At 46.7% G+C, this 27,898-nt stretch overlaps 1 protein-coding gene across 3 annotated transcripts in view; it reads right to left on the reverse strand.

The window, feature by feature from the left end:
* The window catches only part of FDPS (farnesyl diphosphate synthase), a 174,940-nt gene that overhangs the window by 106,245 nt on the left and 40,797 nt on the right, over positions 1-27,898 (reverse strand). For all 3 annotated transcript variants that reach the window (XM_069650049.1, XM_069650052.1, XM_069650054.1), the window contains one exon: positions 22,924-23,012. In XM_069650049.1, coding sequence (XP_069506150.1) covers positions 22,924-23,012 — 89 coding nt within the window. The remainder of the gene's footprint in view (positions 1-22,923; positions 23,013-27,898) is intronic.

Consider the following 27,898-nt stretch of genomic DNA (forward strand, 5'->3'; position numbering starts at 1 on the left):
GCTATGTGGGAGAGGGTCAATTTGATCGACAGGAGTTCTCCAGATTGGAATGGTGGGCTGCTGATTGCTCTAATTGAAAGTGCTTTTTTTAGCGAGGAGGGCTACTTCCCCACTCCCCACCTGGACGTCCAAGTATTTAGAAGTGATGAGGTCAGAGATATCTAGTGCATGTACCAGTAATGACCTAGCATTGATCAGAGCGCCTCTGAGTGGGTATACAGTGATTTTACTGAAAATGGAATAGCGAATGCATTTTACAACGTAAGATTATTAATGAAAAAACAACACATTATTAAAAAAATTGATGTGGAGATGGGGAACAGGGTTAAAAAAAAAATGGTTGCAAACATAGGGAAGCAGGGGCTTGGGTGGAGCCCCGCAAATACAAAAACATGGGATGTTCTTTTCAGTAAAAAAAAAAATGTTGATTAAGTTTTCATTATAACAATTTTCAATTACATCACATGGGACCCTTTGAGAGTTGCCGGCGTGTGTGAATCAGGGATAGGGAGTTCAATTGCCTTGACCATGGCACTGATCGCATCTGTAGGGACGCTATTGTTAGAGTTGGGGGAAGGCTGGGGCTCAGTCAGAGAGATGGCTTTGAAGTGTGAGCCAGGCACTGTGCCAGTAGTGGAGGAGGCAACAACTGTACCCTCCGGGCACAAGCACGTAGTCCTAGGTGCGGAAGCTGCTCTTGGAAGGGGCACAAGCTATATGGTTTGTAGCGAAGGCAGTGGTAAGGTGGGGAGGTCTGAGGATAAGGCATTGTCATGACAAGCGTCTGAATCAATAGTAGAAGTAAGGCTAACCACATGGGCGACATGCATTACGCAAGGCAGGAGTAACATGGCTAGCATTAGCATCACTGGCAGAGGTAAGGCTAAACACATTGGCGTGAGCGACACATGTATCACACAAGGCAGGAGTAGCATCTTTTACTAATGCAGAGATGGCCGTAGAGACATTTTGAGCTCTGGTGTCAACAGTATTACATAACAAAACAGAAGCATTACAATCAAGTGATGGGTAGCGTGCGAATGCTGAGGTGAGCGTTATCCTCTGGTTTGGAGGCCAGGGTGACAGGTACATGGATAGCATGATGTTTATTTATGTCCCAAGCATTAGGACTTGTGGACATCATGCAGGATTCTGAGGTGAGTGGGCAATGGTTGAAGTTCTTAGGGAGCTTGGGGGTTGCCAGGTCAGTTGTAGGCCAGGATTCTGCAGAGGTGATCACATGGGCTGGCCCTGTCTTATTACCTGCACAATTGGTAAAAGGGCGGTAGTGGGATATGTATGATGCGGGTCTGTGCTGCGGTTGGTGATGAAAGGCCTTATATGAGGTGCTGCAGACCAGCAGCCCAACCAAATATTTCTCTGGCGAGTAGGCGTTGTTGTCGTGAGCCCCAGATTGTGCCTTATGTGGCGTGTGAGAAGATGCTTGTTGCGAGAACAAAAAGGGACAGGCGTTTTGACCCAGTTTTTGCATGTAGTTGTGTGGACATCACGCTTGAATAATGCGAGACTACATCGGGGAAGCAGTGGGTAAGAAGAGGGAGGGTGGGGTGCTCGTGGGATCCAGCAGCTTGTGAGCCATAACGATGCTCACCATCTGGAGCAGTGGAGTCAGTGGAGCAGGATCAGTCGATGAAAGGCATCCCAAGGCAAGGTTCCTTACCAGAGGTGCATGTTCAACTAACAATAGCCACATCCTTATCAAGTGCTCTCCATCCACACTTCCAAATGATAATCAGTGGCAAGGGCTCACTCAAAGGTGGACTCCTGGACCTAGTTACTTCACCAACAGCAAAGAAAGGTGGTATTTGACAGTATCTAGACAGGCCAACCCTCATATGTACACCTTTGATCTGCCTTGATGGGGTGTGCTCCCCTACCTCATACACATTTCAGTTGACCTTCCACTTCTTTCCATCCCTGTGTTTTACTTCAATTCTTTCTTCCAAATTTCAATTTGGTTACCAAAGGCATTTTTTTATTTTTAAAAGGAGTTTTCATTTTATATTCGTGTATATTTACTTAACGTTCCCTCCTTTTCACTTTTTTTGACATAACAGTAGGTGCGATAATCAGGCACCTTCTGATTCATTGGGTATGTCACACAATATTGTCATTTATTTATGTAGCAGTGTCATGTCACTTTGTAAAAGGCGACAACGGCTGTGAAGCAGCCAAAAGGTGACTTAGCACTCCAAATAATGAAACAGTGCACACTTGCGGCACATATGGAAAGTTATTGTCTGTTTTTGCAGGTCTATAATTGGGTGATGTGGCCCCTTTCCTTAACTAAGATTATTCTGCAGCTCTCTTTTAACAAGACAAGGCAACTACATCCTACATTGAAATGGGGAGGAAAAAGGCAGGATTGCGCAGATTAAGTCCCAGAAGAGCCCAATCTCACGGCAAGCAGAATCCGGTAGGTTTAGATCCATATTTTCAAACTCTCATTCTGCACACAGCCAATTCCTAGATAAAACACCTCCATTAACAAGCACTGCTTTACCAGCACCGCCTCCAGTCACTGGCTGGAGGGGATTCAATTAGTATCTGGTTAAGTGCCCCACACAACTCCCAGAAACGCATTAGCACACCTCAAAGCCATCACACATCCACAATGGGTCTTAACTCAATATTGATACTGCACTAGTAATGGCCTCCATGGAGTTCCGCCAGCCAATGAGTGAAGCTCTCGTCCCTGCTTTGGATTAAATTGTCTGTAGGGATGTATACACAGTTTTCAGTGGTTTGACCAGAAATCACTATACTAAGCCTATTTGTTCAGCTCTCGCTGCAAGTGGTAATGCTCTCCAAGAATGGCATATTGAGTACTCACTTTCAAAGCACTTAGAAGCAAACACTCCTTAGTATTAAGCTCCACACTAAAACATGGTTTTTATTTCATTGCATTTTCCCTAGATCATACTAAAGGCACAAGGGTATAATGCCAGTTATCTGGCCTTTGAATGTCATATGGGTCTGGTCGTTCCCGAATAAGGCCCGACAAGTGGAAATGCATTGAATGCACCTTTTGAGATTTAGCTCACAAATGTGCATTTAACTTGCATTTAATTGCAGGTTATTCATTTTGCATGTTTATTCATGTGTAGTATAGCAGAGCTCAAAACAGTACACTAGTAAAATTATGATTACTATCTGCACACACTGGATTGATCCTTTTATTTCATGTCTATTCAGATTTCAGTCTGCCTCACAGTGCTTCGAAGCAATAGCAGTAGGCGCTATACCCTGAAATATTCTGGGGCACCACAATAGCAGAGGGCAGTCACATGGCTCACATGACAGCAACAACCCCACCTGAGCCATCACACCTATTTTTAATTAGCGGATCCATTATGAGAAAAGACCACTAAAACTCCCAGAATTCCCACACTTGGCCTGGGTGACAACCCAGACTGCATTCAAAAAGGGGGACTGGAGGCTTAAGAGGGATGCCACCGAGAGAACTCAAGTCAGGTCCCCAAAACCCAAGGCAACATCAGGGAATGCGTACTAAACCAGTCCACCCTTCTTTTGTCCACAGAACAGAGCGAAAACTACATCTACCAAAATGCCCATGGTGGGTTAAAGTAAAAACCCAGATTGAGAATCAAAATCACTAAGGCAGGGATGAGGGCCAGAATTGGTCAACCCACACGGGTGCTCTTTAAGGTATAGTGAAAAATAGCACAGGGGAACCTACACGCCTGTTACGCTCACCTGGTATCCACAGGGACGCCACCCAGCCGGGTTACTCGCTGGTATGCTTCTCAGCTTTGCCCGGATGTGGTCTGCGGGGAAAGTTCTGCCTAAAAATACAGGAGGACTGTGTTCAAGACTGACCGACTGGGGAAGTATCCTCCCTTTCCTCACCTTGTGGTAGAATTAGGCGTGTTCTCCGTCCTACCTTCTTTGCAGGGGCGCGTTGTCTTTCATGGGCGAGTGCGGCCCAGTTACTTAACTTACGCCGGCCCGTTTGATTTTGTTCAGGTAGGTCTTATTGCTGTTCTTTAGTTTTGTTGCTATCCTGCATGCCTTTCTTTGTTTAAAATGTCTTTTTTCTCCCTTAGGTATGCAGAGCTTCAGCGTGGCGAACTGGCTTGATTAAGCCTGCTGACGCATTAAGAGCGCTATGATGTGGTAAGTAAGCGCTATGCGCAGCGCTGCAAAGTTTTGCCTTTGCTAAACTGTGTTTTCCTTCCTTGTAGGTCGCAGTGTTCTTCAGCGCAAGTGGAATGTCCGGAGTGGTGCCAGCCGAGAGGCGACCAGCCAGGTAAGCCTTTTGGGCAGTTTGTGATTTGTAAATGTCTCTACTGCTTTCTTTAATGTTGCCTCTATCTTCCTCTTTCAGGTCGTTCTGTCTGGGAGGCGTGCAGATTCGAGGAAGCTGTTCTCAGTAGCTGCGAGTGTTTAAAGATGAAGACTGCAGGTAAGATGCTGCTGCTAATGATGTTCCTTTTGTCTCCTTGCAGATTCTGCTTCTCCGAGGTACGAGGGAATAGCTGGACACGGTGAGCGTCACGTTGCAAGCTGCAAAGTAACGCAAAGCGTGTTGTCTTGCTCGGGTGTGGTTTTAATAGCCCCAACAAAATAGTCCAGGTAAAGTAGTCCCTAGGCTACCACACCCAAAACACTAGACCGCATAGCTTGGTTCTTAGGAACCAAGCTATGTGGATGCCTCCATGTTGGCTGACAATACAATAAAGTAGTTCCCAAGCACATTGTTTTTCATGGTGTATAAGCCTGGCCCCATGAGGGCTTTTGAAGAGGATGACAGGCTCTAGAGGCCCGAGTCCTGACTCCACCTGGCCAATGGGTTTGCCAGAGGGGGTTTTGGGCGAGGGTCGTGACAACACCTTTCCCATAATAGGGGAGGAAAATCAAAGCAGTAGCCAGTCTCCCCCATCTTAGAGCCTCCAACATTCAGAGGCACTTCAGTTAAATTGAAGTTGGCTAGCCCCCACCAACCCCCCCCCCCCCCACCCCATCTCTTACAACTTCTGTCCCAGTGAGATCCCAAGCAGGCACAGGGAGGAAGGGCCAACAATCAAACAAAAAGGAGCCCTCCCCTGCAGTCACAGCTGTAGCCTGGTACTCGGGAAGCCTGCCCAGGAGAAGGGTTAAAAGGGAATAAAGAGCATCTCTGAACAGAGTTTCTGTCACTCTTTAGAGAAGCAGGAGGGCAGACTAGGAGATCTGGAGTGTATGATGGCCTGGAGTGGATCCCAGAACAAGAGACTGGAGGGAAGTGGAATAAGTGGCCATGGTTGAGAAGTTGTTAAGTGGCAGTAGGTGGAGAAGTGACAGCAGGTGAAGTTAGGGAGTGTGAGGATTAGCAAAAGGCAGAAGGAGCGGCCATTAGCAGCCCTACAAATAAAGGGTGTATTGGACACTTACTCCCTTAAAATTGGCAAATACTCCATCAATATGTTTGCACCAGTAGTGCATGTAGTACCACAGGAAGGAAATTACTTACTATTTTATCTGCACAACTGTAAGAATTAAAACGTGCATGAATAACTAGGTGCAAAGAAATAAATATCACAAAAACCTTTCTGTTTCAGTTAAAACCTATTTTTACTCGCATATAAAATACTCTCATTGGGAATTGGACTTACATTTTTACTCCCTGAAAACTAATTTTATTGCCAACTTTAAAAAATAGGGAGTCTAATCCTCCCACTTCCAAATCTTATCTGGAGCAATGGCCATTAGGTCAGAAGAGGTCTCTGAAGAGTAGATTGAGAAGACAAAAAAGGTGCAAGAGGTATTTGGAGAGGAGGCCAGGACATCTTTTTGGAGAGAAGGTGATTAAAAGAGTGTTGGGGTGTAGTATTGGTGGATGGAGGAAATCAGGAAGCAGGAATAACACCGGAGACTTATGTTTATAAAATTGAGTATGTTTATTCTTAGTTGCAGGGCAAGTTAAGTAGGTAACATCCTTTCAGTTAGGTTCTCCCATCCTGTAATACCAACTGTAGCTATTGGAACACTAATGTCCCATATAATTCTAAATGACATCACTGTATTCCACCATCTGCACAGTGTGCACCCAGTACAGCTAGATACTATAAATGCTACACATCTCCCCCTCTTCCAACTGAACACACAACAAGATACTACAGACCAGGCATTCAGAGACTATCAAGATTTCCACACTCCTGCAAATCTATAAAAATCATACAACAATCGCAAACCATGAAAGCATATACCACATTCACGTATCGAACGGTCAACACCACCAAGCACACAATTCACCACTTGCCCGGGACTGCCACTACCGGGCCTCACAGGTGCCACCTGCAAGCGCATACATTCCTTGCCACACTACACGCATCTCCTCCCACTCCATCTGCCACCTGGAGACAAGGGTCTGCCACACCCAGCACAACCGCGTACTCATGCAACCATCAGGTAACTAGCTAACATCCAGATAGCCCATCAATTTACATTAACACATCACAACCATAACTACAATACACCACCATTCTTCGTCATTTGCGCCATCCAATTATACAATTTACATACACACCCCTGCCTGAAGAAAACACCGAAAAGTAGGAAAAGGACAGAAAAGAAAATCACATCAAAACACTGCAGCTGGGAAAGAACAGCGCGAGAAAGAGAAAAACACCGCGTCAGAGACTGATCAGGTCCTGAGTCCAAGTATAAATGATCTTTCATAAAACCGAAATGCAGTCAAAAATTCTATTGTGAATGTGAAAGCATTCAAAGTTTACAACATGTACGGCCAAAAACAAAATATACCGGTTAATTATTAATTGTAATATGCATGCCATTATCATACGCCCATACCCTTGCATACTATCATACATCATTCATATCACATTTATATATTGGGCTCATAAAACATATTCAGGACACTGTCGCACCTCATTTAGAACATGTGGAGTCATTACTAATGCACCACCCAGAATCATAACATGACATAACCTATTACATGCTCATGTATTACATGGCATCAGAATGATGCTGTGCCAATACGAATATGCATGTGAAATAATATCATTGCTCTTTCAATTTCATAACGCAGAATATCAACAATATAGTATAACCACATATACAATCCACAATTTTAAAAACCTGAAAATCCTGTAAAATTGTTAAACACTGCACAGAAAAACATATTTTTTTTGTGTTGTTTGTTTTGGTATATTTATATGTGTATATATCAACCATGCACCACACATCATACTCACATCAAACCCTGCACCTTCCCAGCAAGGCACAACAATCATACACAACAACCTGTCCCATTGAAAAAACACAGGCACACACTGCCATATCACTGCAGTAAAACAAACTGCTTAAACCATGACACTATAGATCCATCGCATCAAAAGTACCTTTAAATGCCATCCAACATAGTGCAATTATCAACACCAAAACAGTAGAATTCCATCAAATAATATTAAAATTACTGCACATAAAACCGACATTAATGCATTTACGTCCATGAATTACGCGTAGAATTAAACACATCCACACTCCATTATATACATTCCTGCAGGAAAGAAAACAGTACCTTATGTTTATGCCCCGACAGAACGGGAAACATTTCTGGTGTCCCCACACTTCGTTATGGATTCTTTGTGGCATCGTTCTTTAAAGATCACCGGGCAGAAACAAAAACAGTGTTCCTCTGCAGGCCGCTCTCATCGTGGCAAACGTAATAAATAGTTATGAAAACCTCCATGGAACACTGGAGGCAATATCACAAAATTAGAAGCACGTCCAGGGACCCGTATTACTTGATGATGGATACATGCGCATATTCACGTATTGATGCAAAGAGAAAATGTTCCTTTCCGTGTACGTCACGGCGTTCATCCACGCTGATGCAGCCATTCCTCTAATGTCTTCCAATTAAGAATTGAAAACTGCAACACAAACTCGCGAGCGTCAAAAGTTCCTTCAAACGAATTGGAACGCCACATCATTAATCTTGTCTGCGAAGCTTTCTGACACCTGGATCCAATGAGCGGCTAGGAATTCGTGAATGGGGGGTTAGTGGGGGTTGCATCCGCAACCTGTAGAGTTGGATCAGGTAAAGACATAACATCATGCCGAGCAGCGGCTTGATGGTCCGCGCGGTGGCGGTCTTCAGTGCCAACAGCCATGGCACCTTGCCCAGCATGGCTGCTATCTTTTCCTCCGAGGCGGCCGCCAGGCAGGAGACCATCTGGAGCTGCCCCCCACCAAACCCCTCAGGAACAGCGCGTTCTGTGATGGTATCACTCGGGACTTTGGATAGTTCACGGAAAATCCCATATCCATCAGCAGCCGGACGGTCATTTCCGACAGCTACTTCCCATGACTTGGCATGGATGACCCAGTCGTCGAGGTACACGTTTCCCTTGTAGAAGCAAATGGGCTGCCACTGGTGCCAGGCACTTCGTAAACCCCCTGGGCACTGACTTCAGTCCAAAGGGAAGGGCCTTCAATTGGTACCGCTTTTCCTATTCAACGAAGCACAGGAACTTCTGATGCCTCTTGTGAATGGGGACGTGGAAGTATGCATCCTCCAGATCCTGCAATGTCAGGAAGTCTCCTTCCTCCAGTTGGCCGAAAATGTGCTGCAACGTGACCATCCTGAATTTTTGAGACTTGAGGTACTTCTTGAGACACTGCAGGTAGAGAATGGGCCTCCAGCCCGCCCATGCTCTTTTTTACTAAGAAGTACCTGGAGTAGACTCCAGAACCCAGAGTCGCTTTGGAACCAGCTCTATCGCCCCTTTTCTTATCATGGCCCGTACTTCCTGAAGGAACTGAGGGATGTGCTACTCCTGCCAAGCAACCAGGTGTATCCGCAGACACTTCTGCTGGAATTCTAGAGGGTGTCCGTGGAAGAGAGCGTCCAGCACCCATCGGTCCATGGAGATCTTTTCCCATTCGCTGACGAAGCCCGCTAGCCGGCCTCATGGGTGCATGGGTGGGGGCCAGACGTCCTGGCTGGTTCAATCTTTGTCTCCGAAAGCCTTGGAACGACCCCTGTAGGCCACCTGGGTCGTGAAACGGGAGGGCTGGCGGTGATTCGTTGACGGTCTTCCCAAACAGATTGTCCCTGTTGAAGGGCATGCCCAGGGCCCTCGTCTGAACTTCCTGCTGAAAGTTGGTGGCTTTCAACCAGCCACAACGACGGAGGCAGACACGGTTCCCCCATCCTCAGTGTTTCCCACGTCCTCCTGGACCATGTGAACAGACACCAGGTCCTATTCATCTGAAGAAATATCTGTGCACTGGAGCACGGTAGAGGCCTCCACCCCCTCCCCTTTTTGCATCATGAAGGGGTGGGGAGGGGGGGGGGGGGGGTCGGTCTCAGGGATGGCACCCTCTTCTCCAGTGATTTCTCCACTGGTTTGGCTGAAGCCTCCCCCCTCAGGGGGGGGTGGAGGGGGAGGGTCACTCTGGGCACCATTGGGGGTCTCCTGCACTGGGTCAGCCCCTTTGGTCTTTGAGAGGGCAGCCGCCACCAGCTCGATAGTTGAGGATGACTTCCGCTGGAGGCCTTCAGGGGCAGGGCGGACACCTTACCCTGTGCCTTGGTATTCTCCAGCTTCTCCCGCAGCTTCCCTGGTTTAGCCTATTTCCTCTCCAAAGAGAAGCTGGCGCGATGATTGGAGATGGTGGCAGACAGTGAAGATGAGCGTGCCCTGTTCATTGCAGGACCCACATGCGCGGCGACCCCAACAGACTTGCGATGCTTGGCCTTGTCGTGGGCCCCCACGGATGGAGCACCCTCAAAGGACTTAGAAGCCTGCACCTCCGACCGGCCGGTCCTTGGTGAGGCATGCCCCTGCTTGCCACACGGGGTAGAGGCATTGGCGTTGAGCCACGCTGCCAACCTACGGTGACGATCCTTGACAGTGCACTTGGAGAAACCAAGGCAGATTTCATAATCTGCTTCCTTGTGGTCCAGATGGAGACAGTAGAGGTACTGGAAGTGTTTGTCCTCCACAACCACGTTCTTCAATCTGCAGCTGGAGCAGAGCTTGAAGAGGGAACCTCCGCCCTTCTCCTCAGACATGGTCCGGAGTGCAGTTTAGGCCAGATGGCCTTCTGGAGTCTTCGATGAAACTTTGGACGATTCTTGCCCCTTGAGGGACGTTGAAAGACAGACAAACGGATCCCTGCTTGCCGGTCAAAGGAGCGAAAGAGCACACAGGCTCTATTTGGCAAAAAAAAGGAACATTTTATTTGAAAGCATGTAAACGTAGAAAAGCTCTCGGAGCAAAAAACGAGGACTCCCAACACTTGAACGTGTGGTACAAATCTGAAGATGGCTGCCAGAGGAGGGGTTTAGGGAGCGGGCAATCATTGGCTGGGGGCAGTATGACCTAAAGCTCAGTGATTGGTTTATAGGAGAAGGGCAGTGTGAAAGTGTTTTTTACCGAGGTACAGAGGAATCCCGGCCGGACGACGGGGAATATTCATAAGCATGTGAATCCATGCCAGACCCCCCTGCTGGAGAGTGTTTTCTACAAAGTGCTTATTCTATAATACTGGGTAGGGGATGTGTGGGGGGTGGGGGAGGGGGGGAGCAGGAGAGATCTACAAATAAGGAAGCTCCGGGTGAGACTGTCGGCGATGGGAAAAGTGGGATATTCACTTTGCATCTGTTAGGTAGATTTTCCTTTTTGAGCAAAGTTCTCCCTACTTTGAGTCCCCCAACATTTTTGCTCGACTATTGGATTACCGGACTGATTCTCCAGAGTGAGTGGGAACCTTATTCCACACTCACTCATCCTTTGTCTACGACCCTGGGAACTCTTTTTTTTTTTTTAAATATCTTTTTGGTGTTATACTTTCTCCAACTTTTCTGGCATCTTCCTTTTTTGCTAGTCGAACACACAGCATTCTGTGTAGTGTTCTTGGGAGCTCCTAGAGCTTCCATTTTTATTTGACCTCTGATGACATGCTACTAGGCAGGTGGACGCTTTGTGCAAACAATCATTTTATTTTGCAAGATCAGCACACCCAACCTTAAGTGGAGTGCTGTGGGGAAACAACAGCTCCCTTTTCTCCCCTCTCCAGTAACAAGATCATCCGACAGGCTGGTGGCAGTGCACCTTTTTACAACTTTTTTTGTGGACTTGTGTCACAGGATGTGGTAAGGGACACAAGGTTAACTATGCCTAAAATGGTTGCTGTTCTTTAAGCCTGGTTCTCGATGACTTGTCGTTTCTTGAGCCTTCTTTTACCTAGCTGGGTGGGGGAGGTTTTTAAGGGTCTTTTAGCTTTGGCAGGCTTCTTCTGGAAAGCCTGTGAAGACTCAAGAGTGCCTGAGAGAACAAGAAAGTGGGGAGGAAGCCGGAAATCCCCTGTTCTTTGTCCTGCAGTGTGCCTGCCTGGAACCAGTTTGCACTGGGAGGCTGCTGTCTCCATTGCACAGAACCTCCCCCCCCACCACCAGTTTGAATGATGATTGGACGCATCTGGTGTTCCTGGATAAATCGGAGGGTCCTGAAGCTAAAACTCAGAATAGACCACTGGAACCAAGACTCTACGCCCCCCCGCGCCATGACCCGAAATTCTTCACCAATGGTATTCCACCCCCTTTCCCCCACATGACCCTAAATTCGCCAATAGTCCTGTGCCATTTTGCGGTGCACCGTCCTCCGAAGCGTGGTTTCGTCTGAAACTTTGTGCACATCAATCTGGAAACTCCAGAGACTGGATGCCGCTCCTGAAAGTTCCCTCAGCCAAGACAAGGACAATGAACCAGAGCAAAGTCTACCGCACAACACACATCCTTCACCAGAGCTTTGACAAAGGCAGCAACAAGCCAGTGCTGCAAAGATCATCTGCTGGCCATCAGACCACACAAGAGCAACTGCCAGATCCACCACAAGTTCTTCATTCGAACCGGGGTCTGCTGTCGCCTCACAGTGTGGATCATCCTGCTGCATCAGCTTCTTTGCTTAAAGGTACTTTCCTGCTCCTAGTTGCATAGCTGGGGCATTGCCTGGTTTATCCTGTGCTTCTGGGGTGGGTGGGTGGGGTGAGGGGGGGGGTTGGGGTGCATATAAATGAACCCTTCATCCCTCCAGGCCAGGGCCTACCTTCAGCTACATTGGAGTGGACAACCAGTGTGTTCTACACCTTGCCTTAGGACACTTGGTACTTGGGCCACAATCCGGCTAGGGAAACCCATTGGCTGATGCTTTTTTTTTTATTGCTTAAAGCTTGAGAGCAGCCGCACGCTGTACGAAGTGTGAGTATCCGGTATTTGGGCTGCCATCTTTTAACAGTAACACAGTACTGGGAGGTCTGGGCGTCGGTATGCGAGTCCATTCTGGTCTTCCTCAGCCCTTGGTCACTGGCGCACTGTCTAAGATTGATAACAGTTATCCAAGTTTGCATATATATGTTTCAGGAGGTTTGATTATGTGATTTCTACCATTCTGAAGTATCTAACTCTGAATATTGTAACTGTTCTCCTATTATATTATTGTGTGATAGTACTTACCTTACTTGAAGAATGCTACAAACCTTAGTGTATGGGATACATTACTCACCGTAATCGTATTTCTGATGCTTGTATCAGTTTAGATTCACAAGCTTTGCATAGGCCGATATCTAGTGGAAGCTGCAGAGTATTTCACATGAAGTTTTCGAAGCTCGAAACGGGACACTGACAGGGCGTTACTGTAATACTATCCCTAGAGTGATGTACCCTGTACCCATGACCAATCACGCATCGAGGTCCCTCAGATTATTTGTTTCTGACAATAGGGAATGTAAGTTGTTAGCGTGAAGTGTAGGTAGAGACCATGAGTTGTGAAGGATCTATGCGTTCCACCCCCCCTAACCCCCCTCCGCCCCCGCCCCAAGCAGCTTCTACTCCGAAAGGGAAGGAAGGGCGGGGAATGTGAATCTAAGAAGATACAAGCTTCAGAAATACGATTACGATGAGTAATGTATCCCTTCTGAGGCTTGTGGATCTGCTTAGAATCACATGGTCTGCATAGATTAGCGAGCAGTACTAGTATAAGGAGGTGGGTTATTACCCCTAGAATGTGTGTCCAGAAAGTAATGTCGGGTGAAGGTGTGTAATGAACGCTAAGTGGCAGCCTTGCAAATGGCATCTAGAGGCAAGTTTGCTATGAAGGCTAAAGTTGCCCCAGTGCCTCGAGTTGAGAGTGCTCTGGGCTTAAAGTGTAATGTTCTCTTGGCAAGAGTGTAACAGAGTTGGATGCAGTTGACAATCCATTTAGAAAACGCTGGTTTAGAGATAAGAGACCCCCTTCTCTTCCAGCGGCTACAGATACAAAGAAACGATCACTCTTCCTGATGAACTTTGGATGGATGCTGAGCCGTCATGTTCTATCTTCAAAAGACAGTGTATGTAGACTTCTTTCTGCTGCCTTTGTTGGGTTCTGGAAAATGCAGGAAGTGCTATAGTTTGATTGACATGGAATTTCTATATGAATTTGGGTGAGAAGCAAGGATGTGTGCATAGCATCACCTTGTCTTTGTGCATAACTACGAAAGGGTCTTGTACTGATGGTTCGCCAACCCTTCTGATGAATGTAACGGCTATGAGGAATGCGGTCTTGTATGTTAGATGTTTAGATCTAGGTTAATGTGACAAAACTATGACCTCAGGAGCCAAGCTGCTAAGTTCAACTTCTGAGGGCATGGGTGCTTCCCTATACCTCAGTGGGTGGGAACCTTGTTCCACACTTGCAAATCCATATTTTTTTTTTTTTATGGGTGCCATTTTAGTGTCCATTAATTTTATGCTCTTTGACAACTTTTGGTATATACCTTTGTATTGTTACAGGGTTGCCTTGTGGGGCTCCCCTTTTACTTTCTCTGGCTAACCCTGTGAGAAATACAGTTCCCAAGGGTAGGAAGGATATTTCTATCTCTTCTACGTTTTGTTAGGTGAAACCAGCACACCCCACCTTGTGGGGAGTGCTGGGGAGATACAATACATCCCCTTTCTCACTAGCACTTTAACATGTCTGTTACAGGGACAAGCTTACCTGAAATGGCTGGTGGCAGTGAACCTTTTTACACATTTGGTGCACCTCTACCCCAGGCTGTTTTCACAGTTGCAATAAAGGCAAATAGCCCCAGTTGTCTTTTTTTTCACGCTTCTTGTCCCTTCTTGGATCTTCCCCTGCCCTCCATGGCGGGAAAGTCCTTTGTGTGATTTTTATCTTCTGTGGGAGACCTAGGTGAAGCCCACCCAGGCTCAAGTGTCTGGAAGAAGGGAGGGAGTGGTCCAAAACTCTGCAGCCCCTTGTCTTCCAGCCTGCCTGTGAGAATCCAGTTCAAACTGGGAGGCTGGCTGTCCTGAAAGAACTGCCAGCCCCCCTCCGCCCCCCAAGTTTGAATGTTGCATGTCTGTTTGATTGGCTGGGTTCCTGCATAAGTCTGATCCTGGAAGCTGAAGAGGTAGTCTACCACTGTACCCGAATCCGAAGAGGTAGATGAAGAAAATGTGGCTGAGACGATTTCCAGCAACCGGAGAGCCTGCTGTGTAACCGGAGCCTGCTGTTACCCTTCCTTCCAATCAACCTGGGGACTCTGAAAACGACCTCCGACCCAGAGCATGGGGGGATCCACTGGACTCAGGCTGACCTACATTTTGAGCCATCCCACGTCGGGCTGCGACCTTGCAGGGCTGGAATACCCCAATACCTTGAGCCAGTGTGCAATGCACAGTCTTCTGAATCGAACTGAAACTTTGATGGCATCCTGCAGGACCTCCAGAGACGTGAATCGAGCCCAAAAGTCCCCTCAACAGAGTGCTGGACCTTGCATGTGATGAGAATCCAACCAGCGATATTCAGTTTTCTTCTGGCACCTGAAAAGGGCACCAAAACCACAGAGCTGCATCAACCTGCAAAGAAACTCTTGCCTGGACTCTTCTCTGTTGATCCCTGCTGCAGAATCCCTTCCAAAGTCCCGTCTCTGTCTTCAAGACAAAGGAATCCATCGACCGGGTATTTGGCTGCAGGAGCTGAAGTCTTGTGCTGAGGTACTGTGTTGGCTGGGGTATTTTGTAACTTAAGCCTGTGCAATTTCAGTAAAGCTTTTCAGGTGTTTTCTGTGATTGGAGTCCTCTTATCCAGTTCATCCAGGCCTACTGCTTGAATCTTTCTAGAGTCTTCTCAGAAGTCTCTGGACCCTACTAACTAGTGAACTACTTACTTGTTTGAACAGTCTTCCACAGGAACTCTGACTTTGCCGGCAACTGAACCCTATCTCACCCTGCGTACAGCTGGCACGTAGACCACTAGGGTTCTCTTCAGCCTTTGAGTGAACTCATGCCATGGACTACGGAAGGACTGGATAAGACAAGTATTCTGCCTTGAAAGTATAACAAGTGTTTGAAACTTACTTACTTGTGAAAGAGTTAGTTGGTAACTGTAACTCTGAGAGTCAACAGTTACTTACCTTGAATGAGTGTTGTTTTACTCCCCTGTTAATTGATTGTGCCTCTTCCCAAAAGTGATGCTGTTGGCGTCAATTAACTATTTATTTCAGAATGTTAGTGTGTAAGTTCACCAACTGGCTCTTGCTTTCCCAGACTTGCTGAATAGCCTGTCTAAGCTACGTCTGCCTTGGGTTTTGATTTCCCTGGTATGTGGTATACAGATTCTAAAACAGTCTTAGGTATCTACTTTGAAGTTGCTTGTAGCTCCTTTACTATATGGCTTTTACTTACCTTGAATAGCTGTGTGCAATTCTTAATAAGTTACTGTGGGTTTTACTTGCCTTGGTCTTCCTTGTGCCATCCAAAAGTACTTTATTTATTGCTTAACTTGCAAAAGACTGTCTGGGAGTCCCCCTACCAGCACAAACGCAATCCATTGACCTGTTCTTGGGTTGATGGTTCCCGGGAGAGCCTCAACCACGCTTGCAAACAGACTTGCTGAACGAAGTCTTCTCAAACTCGGGGTTCCCAGAGATAGACCTTTTCGCAACCCTGGAAAATGCACAATGCCAAGATTACGTGTCCAGGTTCCTCCCCAGAAAGGATCCAAGGGGAATGCACTTCTGAAGAACTGGTCAGGGAAATGTGCATACACTGCTCCCCTGGTCAGGGAAATGTGCATACACTGCTCCCCTACGCCCACATAGTCCACAAGCTACACCAGCAACATGTAACACTGATCCTAATCGCTCCAACGTGGGCTCACCAGACCTGGTGCTCACACCTACAAATGATGTTCCTGTGTCCTGCCATGCACGGACAATCTGTTAACCCAGGATCAAGCAACAACGCTAAAGAATTTACCAGTGTAGCAAAAAGTTCTGGGGTTCTCACAAGTCAGGTAGATTTAGCACCGAGGTTAAGATCTTACCCAATACTCTGCCAGAGAATGGAGTTCCCCTGGAACACGTTGTGCCACTAGGAACATGTTGTGATGTAGTGCCCACCACCAGATGTTCTGGGCTAGTTTGGACAGTCTTGGAGAATGTGTACCCCCGACCCCGGTTTATTTACATAAAACATGGCCATGGTACTGTCCATAAGGACTAGTACTGTTTTGTGCGCTAGCTGAGTATTGAAGTGCTTTGAGAACCGCTAGCACTTCCAGAAGGTTGATGTGCTTCCTGTTTAGCGCTGGTGTCCACAGGCCGTGAGCAGTGTGATGCAGGAAGTGAGCACCCCACCCAGTCATAGATGCGTCCGTCGTGAGAGTGGCGTTGATCGCTGGTGTGTGGAAAGACTGTCCCTTTAACAGATTGTCTCTGTTCCACCACTGTAGCGATTGAACCAGAGGTTGCAAAACCACCACTACATCGTCCCACAACCCACTTGCTTGCGACCACAGTTTCGCTAGACACTCTTGCATTGGATGCATGCTCAGAGGCACTAGGTAGACGCAGGAAGCCATCATTCCCAGCAGCGCATCGCCTTTCGTACCATCACCTGACGACCGGCTACGTACTGAGGTGTTTGAAACAGTATGTTTTGGACCTCTTCATCGAAGGGGTAGACTAGACAGACATCGGTTTTGATTTGTGAACCCAGAAATTGCTTTACTTGGCTGGGCACCAGACTTTGAAGCCCAACTGAAACAGCAGATTGATCGTTTGCTGCGCATTTTGAAGGCACCTCGGGGGAGAGTACCTGTAATTAGCCAGTCGTCTAAAAGGGTACACTGGAATGGACTGCCTGTGCAAGTGGGGGGCCACCACCACCGCTACTTCGTGAATACCCTGGGGGCTGATGCAATGTTGATGGTAGCACCTTAAATTGGTAGTGCTCACTTCCCAATTTGAATCAGAGGTATTTCTTTGTGCGCTGGCAATATTGAAATATGAAAATATGCATCTTTCATGTCCAATGTTGCCATGTAATCCCCCATTTTCAGTAGTGGGATGACTTCCTGCAGCGTTGTCATTCTGAATTATTGGGGTTTGACATACATGTTCGCAAGGCACAGGTATTTTTTGCTAGATCTTTCTTTGGAACAAGGAAGTACATTGAATAAATACCTTGATTTTGTTCCATGAAGGGCACCAGCTCAATGGCTCCTTTCTGTAGTAGAATTTGGATCTCCTTGAGTATGTGGATGGTGGTGAGATGTTTTGAGGCACTCCACAGAGTATCCTTTGGCCACTCTATGGAGGACCCAGCGGTCTGACGTTATTGCCTCCCATTGCTGGGAGAAGAGTGTTATGCAACCCCCGTTTGGAGGAAACGTGGATCAATCCGTCATTTGGAATCATGGGCTACTACGCCCTTACAGGCTGCAGCTCTGCCTCGTCCTTTCACGCCGAGAAACCCATGCTGCTGGTACTGGTAGCACGTCTGAAAATGCGGGCTGTAAAAGACAGCACCAGTCACGCTTACTCTGGGTTGGCCTGGTGTTCCTGAGCCTTGCACCTGAAAGTTTTGGTGTGCGTTGTAAGCTTCCCTTGGAACAAAGGGCTTGTTGGAAATCTGTCCAAGGTTCTTGATTGTTTCATGCTCCTTTTTCGCTGTCTCCAGCTGATCATCGACAGATTTGCCAAAGAGGAGGATGGTCATGTTAATCAAGGCCACCTGTGTCTCTGGCTCAAATCCAGAGTCCCTATGTCAGAATGTCTTTTCTGGAGAGTACCCTCGGCAATGACCCTTCCTGAGGTGTCTGCGGAATCCAAGACATTTTCCACAATATTTTGGGAGACCCGTTTATCCTCAGTGGTGAAGTCGGTTCGGAGTCCAGATGCTGTGAGACTTCATCCAACTGGTTGCTACGGTAGCTGGCAAGCAAGGTGGTGTTTGCTATTCTGGTGAGATACACAGCAGAGGTCGCAATACGCTTACCTATCGTATAAAGTCTCTTGCACTCCTTGTTGGGAGGTGCCTCGGAGGTTGAGCGTGGAACACCAGCTCGCTTTCTGGTAGTGGTCACCACCAGAGAATCTGGCTTGATGTGATCCCCAATGTAGAGGGGATCTGAAGGAGAGGGCCTGAAAGATGTTTCTACCGATGGGTTAAGTGCCCTAGTAAGAGAGTGGGGGGTGGGGTTAGACAGAGACTGTAAGGGAGGAATGGTATCAAACAGTGAAGACAGTGATCACAGTTCAAGAATGTTTATTGAACTTCAATGGGTTGAACGCCCAACTAACCCTAAATCGAAGGATGGGAGCAAGCTACAACCATGAAATAATAAATAACGCAGTCCTAGTGGAGTCTCTGTCAAAGGGCCTATACTAATGAACCTATTGCCAATCCTTACTTCTAAATACAAATGGTGTTGGATAACAATGTATGCAAAAGAAGTGTTCAAGAAACAATGGGCCTAGTTCACAGAGCGTTTTCCAATGGGAGTTTGCCATTATAAAACACTTTTGTGAATTAGGCCCAATATGTCAGGATAGTCGAGCAGTTAGCTTCCCTTCCCCATGTTTTCAGCACAGGACAAGGTGGCCTGTTCGAGCTTCGCACACACTTTGGCTTCTCTGCCCCAAAGATACAGTTCCAAGCATAGGTATCAGAGCCTTCTGTGGCAAAGTCTCTTTATGCAGAGGGCCTGATGTAACAAGCACTAAAGTTCCTTTCTTCCCAGGTTTTTCACATTCACAAGTTCTCGGGTTCACTATTCACCATGGGTCTCTCTCCTTCAGATTCAGACCCCCCTTTTGCACAATATTCACAACTGGTCTCCCTCATTCAGGCTCAGACGGTGTCAAAAAGCAATCAATTGTGCGATGGATTTTGCTTAAACCGTCGCAGGACCACTTTGATTAGTTTCATTTCTCATTTGCATCTTTTACAGTTTCTTTATCACTTTTAGCTGGACACCCTACAGAGACCTTAGATTGAGGACACTTACGGTGCCGGACCACTGTCACAGGTGTTGAATCTTTCTTCTCTTAGTTCAAACATCCATCAGCAGTTCAGCTTTCCTCATGTCTCACAAGTGTTACAAATCTTCCTTCTTGCGCTTTTCATACAATTTTTCTGCTTTCAACCTTCACTTCACAGACCGGTCTTGTATCGGTCTCCCCAACTCACCAGCTGTGTTAATCTTACGGACGATGCTTTAATCTTGGAGCCAAGGACGGTACCACGGCGGCTTCTGCTGCTCCTTCTCCTCCTCCTCCTATATAAGGGTTACCGCCCAACTCGTGATCAGGCCCCAAGCCTGGCTGCTCATCCATATCTACCAAACATTTGGGTAGTTCAGGCTAAACCTAAGGGGTGCAACCATGTTCACGCAAAGGTGGGCTTTCTAAAGTCACAGACAAGACTAACAGCATCCCACTGGGGCTTTCTTGAAATCAGTTTGTTAGGAAAGATTCCCCTGTACTGCACCTTTCCTTCCATTTCTATGCTTTTATTTTTGTATCTGATCTGTTCTTTTTATAGTGCAGTGAAGACACTGCACTGGCTTTGCTCATTTGTTATGTGGAAACTGACATGTCCTTCAGGCTTCAGTACAGGGAAATATTGTTTCTCTTAGGCTTGTTACTTTGTTACTACTTTTAGTAGCTTGTTATCACTTGTGGTAACTTATGTGACATTTTACAATTTTTTTGGTGCATTTAGTTTTATTTTACTGCGTTTGGCTACTAATTGTGGCTAGTGGTCAAACATGGACATGCAATAAAATGTTCCACTTGTCCTTTGGCCATCTGGTCTTTTAGCCTTCTTCCTTGCCTACGAGGCCAGGAAACTCCTTATATGGACTTCCAGTGCCCAAAAAAGCAGAGGCTTTTGGCAAGCCACTGGAGGTCTATGAGTGTTTGCTGCCAGGAAGTGAGCTGCGACAGTCTGGTCCCAATCCACATAATGGTGGAAAGTGTGAATGGGTGGAATGCATGAGTTTTTTCACCTGTGGTCCGGATTGGACCACTGCTTGTGTGTGAGGGGGAAGATCGGTCAATGGCTAGTGGGAGCTGCTGCTCTTACCTGACTTTCTGGATAAAAAGAGGACCCCTGCACCCACTCTGGAGAGATCCTGTAAGAAACTGAAGGGACCAAGACTCCTATCCAGCTACAAGACTTTGAATATGGTTAGCTAGATGCACATTTAGGCATCTCCCCAGCCTCTGGTACGTCAGACCCCTCTTCAGCCTCCCTTGCTCCAGCTGTATAGCTTCTCCAGCCCCTCTTATGTAGCTTTGGGCTATCCCACATGTGGTTCTCTATTTCACCAAACAGGTCTTTTCCAGACCTTGCGACCCAGCATTCAGGGCAAGGTCCCTTCAGGACCTCTCGATTCTCAGCATCCAACACTCCGGTCTCAGACCTCTGGCAGTACACATGCTTTTCCTCTAGTCTGATGCTGCCGCTGCTGGGTTCACCCAGCCTTTGTTATAATGCTTCAGCAGTGCATGCATGTGTGCTGCCCCTGGTGCTTGGCTGGGGCTGCTAGGGTGTTGTGTCACAAAGGTATTTGACTTATTCCATGGATTTACTCAAAACGTTATCAGCAAACATTTTGGTTTATTGCTTTACTAGTCAGTTCCAAAGAGTTACAGGTGCTCATCACCGTTGGTGTCATCTTGGATTTTGGTTTGTAGCAGTTCTCCATTCTGCTGTGTCCATGTAGTGTTCGATGCTTGCAGAGTGGACAGCTATGAAGCTCTGGCTATGTGGCCTTCAGTCGTGCTGACTTGCTTCCCCTCTTCTGCAGTTAAACTCGAGGGATGTTACCATCACACCCCCACAATCTCTTTGGGACTTGTGCATGGATGTGGAACATATCTTTGTAGTTTTCAGTTTTATTCCACAAACCGTTCTTGCAGGGCCCAACAGAGTTTGAAAATCATATTACCTGCCGATAGATTAGATCATGGCCACCCTTAGAGAGGTACTGTTATATCATGGAGGGGCATACAAACACCCAGATGATTAAGTGTGTTCTGGTTCTAAGGGCCCAGCCAAATAGTCAGCAGAAGCCAAGAAACATCGGTATCACTTTGTAGGACCAAGATAGCATCAGCAAAACAAACCGATAATCGACCATGCTCAATACTAGAGGCTAACAGTCATTGCAACATCCAAGTAGTAATATAAACTAGCAACACTCCATCAAATGTTATCAAAGTGGTTAGACATTCATCCCATGTCAGTCGCTCATGAAAAAGCTAGGAAAGAATCCTTGTGTACTGTCGTATAGGGTAATCTGAAACCCCACAAGCTGCCCAATGACAGTTCAGCTAGTGATGACAGATGCCACTAATGTGTTCCAGTGAGTGTCAGCGTCCGTCAACAAGAATAAAAAAAAATGTCAAGCTTACTCATTCTACAGAAACCACTGAAAAGAAAAGCGGCAAGTAGACCCAACAAACCAGCAATCTTCAATGTCACCACCTTTCCCAAAGGATGCAGCAATCCCCCCTAGACAAACATCCTTATAAAGCCTATTTGTGCACAGACCATCAAGTGTAAATATAACCCTTGTCCCCAAGCTCTGTGGCTTTCTTTTTGTCTGCCCATGGAAGGAAGGCCTGTTAAACTTGAAACTCAGAATTCTCATTTCATTGGGATAGATTATCAAGGGTTAGTATGCCTTCAATACAAATCCCATATCTGAAAACCTTTCTCTAGCCCATGCCAGATAGAAAATAGGGTATGTCCGACTGCCTACCAGGGAGGCAGCATTGATATGTTGCCATAAAAACAGATACCAAATTGAGAGCCCCGAGAAATGTTAACCCCATGACAAACTAGATAACGGTACCCCTTGACCACACTGGACTACCAGTCAATGTGCACAAACTACTAAGTATGAATGGGCCTTTCCTCATCCGGATTAATTTCAAATGAAAAGGGTACAGTCTAAGTGGTTTGACCCTGTACGTTGCCCTTGTAAATTCCCCAGACAGTTTTGAAACTTGCACAACAATTTTTAAAAGGGTCCACCCATTTCTGCTTTATTCTAATACGAAGCACCCTTATTCTAATTTGGTGGAGCAGCACCTTAATAAAAATGATGGTAAAGCTATCAGTATTGGTGTGTGTGTGCGCTTGATTAGCGCTGAAGAGCAGGATGAGCCATGGAGTCACATTGAGTGAGAAAAGCTGAACTGTGATCCGGCAGGAGTTTCATTGTGGGGTCAATCTATACATATACCACTTTAAAAGGAGGATCTGCAAAATCCTTGCAGAGTGGCAATATATAAGGGGCTGGCTGGCATGCAAGAAACGTGCAGGGTAGAAATTGTGTGCACATTTCATCATTAGTGAGGGAAATCATCACTATGTCCCATGCACCAGAACTGGATGTAGGAGATGCGATTTGGAGGAGGCATCTGAATGATGTCAAAGGAGGGATAAAAAAGAGGCAATTGGGGTAAGATGAAAGAACTTTACAGAAAAAAACTCAATTCTTCATGCACAGGAAAGGCATTATATACTCTATTACGGCTGAAATATAGAATAGGCCCATGTACTGCATTGCACGGTTCCTTTTAACTTACCTCTGCTCTGTGTACCGGCTGAGATCGATTTTGTCTGGCCTAGAAGTGATCAGGTCTAAGGCTTGGCCCAACTCAGTCTCGTAGGAGGTCTTGGTAAAAGGAGACAAATGGATGTTAGAGCTAAAGGGCATTTATAGAACAGCCACCCAAAACATGGGCCTAGGATATAAAGCATAGATTAAGGCAATCAAACTTCAATAAACTACTGGAGAACAAGCACAGAGCAGGAAGAGGCAGTAAAGGAAACAATTGTTGACCTTACCTAGCACAATCGAGCCTTGAATATTCTTGCACTCACCATCACACAAAAAAAAAAAAAAAACTTAAGAGCAATACCAAAACTTAAGCCAGGCAGCATCGAGGATGCTTGAAAGAAAATGGTGAAAGCAAAACCTAGCATAGAGCTTGCTGGCATGCAGGGCACAGGCCAGAGGCATCCAACAGTTCTTTTAGCGAGCAGAAAAAATGTCCTCCTCCACCACACCATCATCGAGGAGGAGGCACCCAACATGACATCTGGATTGTTCAGAATTTGAAAATAGCTGCCCAATCCAGAACAGACATTGCAAGTAACAATATTACTCTCTAGTGGAAAAGCTAGCAATTTCTTCATGGGGGGACAATCATACTAAATATTAGAAGAACAAACCCCCCCTCATAGAAAACTCAATACTCTGTACTTTTTCACAGACGTTATGCCTACCACAGCCCTATAGGTCAACAGAGTGGAAACCTGTCTAATGCAGAGCCATCCTACCAGTAACACCAGAGAGAAAAGAAACACCACCTTATTCCCTTCCATTTAACACCTCTCTTAGCACAGCCTTAATTCTAGACCAGCTGAATTAATTAATCAACTTAAAAAAACCTAGAGTAGATGCCACAAACCTAAGCAATTTCTGTTTAAACTACAATCGGCCATTCCTGGCTACAATCCTTGATGACATTGTCACAACTTTCCCAAACAGGAATAGACGGTTGAAAGGCACCCAATTCAGACGAATGGACATAAGAGGGGGGCCTGCTGTCTGCCATGTCCACTTAATTACTGGGCATCTCAGGAGCATTTGACAGTTGACTACACTGTACTTTTCAATTGTCTCCGAACCACTATGGGCCTGCTACCGGAGGTGGGAGGGGGAAGGGGGTGAGGAGTGACGGTGGGGGTTTTGTAACCACAGACTTCAGGTGGCTAGCTCCATTTCTTGAGAAAAGAAGAGCACAGATTAAGTTCAGGGAACGCCTCTCTCGTGACCTGTGGAATACCCCGAGTTTCTGCACAGTGACCGTGGCTGTGCAGCAATCTACCTTACTAATAGCAGAAAGCCCACTGCTTGCCACATGTGGGAGCCCCCTGAACCCTTTTCTGGCTTTTGAACTTTGTTTTGTCCCAGTCAGGCACAATCCAAAGGCTGAGTGTATAGGTGCTTTTCTGTAAGAATCCCTACGAATACTAAGGCAGAGTTACCCCAAAGGTGCCCCTTCTGTAAGTCATGTGACGAGGCTCATGGTTGCTTTTTCACCTGTGTATGACGGATCCACTGAGAGGTAAGAATCAATTTTACCTGGTTTTTTTTTTTTTTTTGCCGCTCGCCGCCCCTCCATTCACCAAAATGGAGGTTAGCTTCAAAGATCAGGCGGAAGCGGTGATGACATGGTGTGTGTGATGCCTGTATCCAATGACTGGCATTGTATCCCACCTGAAACCAGTTCCAGGTGGCATCTGCAGAGGTCTGTCTGGGATAGTGTGGATTCGTTTCTTGGAGTGAAAGGTATTTCCCTTTCCAGAAAGTCTGGGTGAGCTTGGAGGGATAATTTGCCACTGGCTGACAACTCCACTGTTATGATAGTTTATTTATATAGCGCCTGTACACAATGTGTTTCAAAGCGCTTCAAGGCAAGGGAGGGTACAAGGGAAAATACAATGACATTCTTACAGGCCACGAACAGTATAGATGTTAACTTAATTATCGTACTCGGCCTGACAACATTTCAGATAGTGCTGGAGGGAGGGGGTCGTGGGGGTGGAGGAAACAAGTAAGAAGAGAATTATTCTTGCTCTGTTATCGGGTGCAGTGTTCACTTTAGTGCTACCTAAGGGGTATAAAAAAGTAGACACCTACTGCTGGAAAACTGTACCTGCATTCCTGTAAAGCCTGCCACTCGAGGAAGGACCAACAACGGTAAAGCTCTCAAGATGACCAGAAGGAACCCTTTGTAGCACTCCTTTCCCCATGCCCAGTAGAAACAACTGGATTATAGCTCCTGCTGGAGGCTTTGTTCCACTGAAGCTCCTTGCCGCCCCTACATCACTGGAATCAGATGCAGACCCCCTTCGCTGCCAGGACTCCCAAAGACTGTGTCAAACTTATCCAAATCTTTATCTCGGAACATCAAGCAGGCAACCTGTTTCATCTCTCCCAACTGGGAAGCTCCAGAGTCCTGTGCCAAACATCCATGAAGATCTGCTCTCCAACCTCGACTCCAACATTCCCTCTGTCCTTGTCCTACTCGATCTCTCTTCGACAAAGTCAACCATACCATCCTGCTCAACCGTCTCCGTGAGAACCTGGGTATCACTGATCAGGCTCTGGCCTGGCTGACCTCTTTCCTCTCTGATCGACCCTCTCAGGTTCAACTGGGGTACTTCCTATCCTGTCTTCCTCTCTACCTGTGGTGTTCCCCCGGGGTCTAACCTCTCGTCCTGGCTTTTCAACCAATATCTGGCAACTCTGGCCCACTGAATTGCCATTCTATGCTCAAATTTCCAGTGCTACTCTGACAACACAACTCATTTTCAGGCTGCCCTCGGCCACCTCCTCTCCCTCCCTCCCTCCACAAGGGTTTCTGGGGCCTGTGTCAAAAATACCTTCAGCTATCCCTCCGCAAATACCTCCCCTCTCGAGCTCTTTGCTCCTCTACCTCTAACTCCCTCAGGGTCAGTCGTTTCTCAAAGAAAAGAGCCGGGGGTAGATCTCGGTCTTCAGCCGGCACCTCCCTCTGGAACAGCCTCCCTGCCACTCTAAAACTTGAGGAGAACCATCTCCGGTTCCGGAAGCACCTCAAGACCTTCCTCTTTGCATCTGCCTTTGCTCCCCCTCTCCCTTGCTGATCTGCTCTCGTGGCACTGTGCATCTGGCCACCCTCCGTCCCCTTGGCCCAGTTACCGGCTCACCCTACCACCCTTCTGCACTGCCTTCCAGCCACCCCTTGCACTGGGCACTGTATCTGTACCCATACAGTCCCCCATTGCACCCCCCCTCCGCCCCCCATTTTCTATGTACTTATCAGACATACCCAGTTCTGCTGCCATAAACACATCACTTGCCGGCTGCACTACCCCGGTTTATTGCTCCATTATATATTTCTTTTTCATTTATTATTATCTGTTTATCCTCTGCTCTGCACTTTCTACTCTCCCCCTTCCATGCACTTTTCCCCTTTCCCTTTCCCATGCACTTGCACGATCTCAAAGTCACTGGGCCTAGAAAGATCGTTGTTTTGTTCTCCCCCATTCCCCTCCCTTGCCTTGTCGCGCTCGGAAACACTTGTGTACGAGCACAATACAAATAAAATATATCAAATCCGCCTCCCAATCCTCCTTCCATGGCTGACTCCTCACCAGTGTTACTTCAACCCTTCTATATTCTTTCTTTGTGTGTTTCCCCAAAGCAGATCCCATTCTCAGAAGCAGAAACCTGCTACTAAAGCCAGCTCACCATTCGGCTCCTCTGGCTCAGACCCTTGACCTGGGAATCCCCAAATGTCCAGTAATAGTCCTTGGTCTGGGTCTTGGAGTATTCATCTTCTGCACAGATGAGTCAACAGTGGAATCTTCAGTTGTCAATGAGCAACATGCAGAGCACCCGTCTCTGGAAATTGCCAACTGTATAACTGCTTTTTCCGGTAAGGGTAGATCCATTTATCTGCCAAATCAACATGCAAGACCCCCAGCACTTTTTGCTGGACTTGTGAATTCTTTTTCTATGTTTGAGTGAGAACCTTTCCCCCCACTCGCCCTTTCTTTTACTTTATTTTTTAATGGGTGTAATTTTTTCTGAACCTCAATTTGTTTTTGAATCTATACTTTCCTATTTTTGGCATCTACATTTTATTATTGCAACAACCAGCACTATCTGTGCAGTGTTGCTGGGGTGCCCCTTGGGCGTCCTTTCATTTTCTTTGGACTTACCTTGCAGAACACGTTCTGAACGGTAGAGTGGGATTTCTATCCCCTCTACATTTTAGATTGTGAGACCAGCACACCCCACCTTATGTGGAGAACTGGGGAGATACCCGGTATTCACTTTCTTACTGGTCCTGTAACATTTCTGTTACAGTGACAAGCTTACTATTATGGCTGGTGGCAGTGGACATACTTTACTGAATTGTGTGCAATTTTTCCTTGCAGGCTGTCATTACAGCAATTTTAATGCACAGAAGGGTCACGATTTGTTAGAATGGTGGCTCCTTTCGCCATTTTTAGTGTGATTGTCCTTTCTTGGTCACGACTGCCATCCTGGTTGTACTTTTGGCTTTGGCAGGAACCCTTTGTGTAGCCCACCAAGGCTCTGGAGTATCTGAAGGCAGGAAGTGAGGGAGGAGTCCAAAACTCTGCTCACCTTTTCCATTCGGGGTGCCTGCGAGAATCCGGTGCCCACAGGGTTTGGGTGGGGTGGTCAGGCTGTCCTGATTAGACAGCCACTCGCCCCTTTCTGTAAGCTGTGGGGAGAGATTGCAGAGGATGTGTGTGGGTTTCTGAATAAAAATTGGAAGCTGAAAACAAGTCGACCACTGGAGCTGAATCTGATGAATAAGAAGAGAAGACTGCTGTAGCTACTTCCAGTGACCGGAGATGACTTATGTGCAACTGCCGACTGTGCGGACCCCTTCTTTGATGCGACAGAGTCCCAAAGAAGACAACCCTAACCTATAGACTGATGGGACCAATCAGTTTTACAAAGACCTGCATTTC

Source organism: Ambystoma mexicanum, chromosome 1p (genome assembly GCF_040938575.1).
Source record: "Ambystoma mexicanum isolate Mex_15411 chromosome 1p, UKY_AmexF1_1, whole genome shotgun sequence".
Classification (NCBI taxonomy): domain Eukaryota; kingdom Metazoa; phylum Chordata; class Amphibia; order Caudata; family Ambystomatidae; genus Ambystoma; species Ambystoma mexicanum.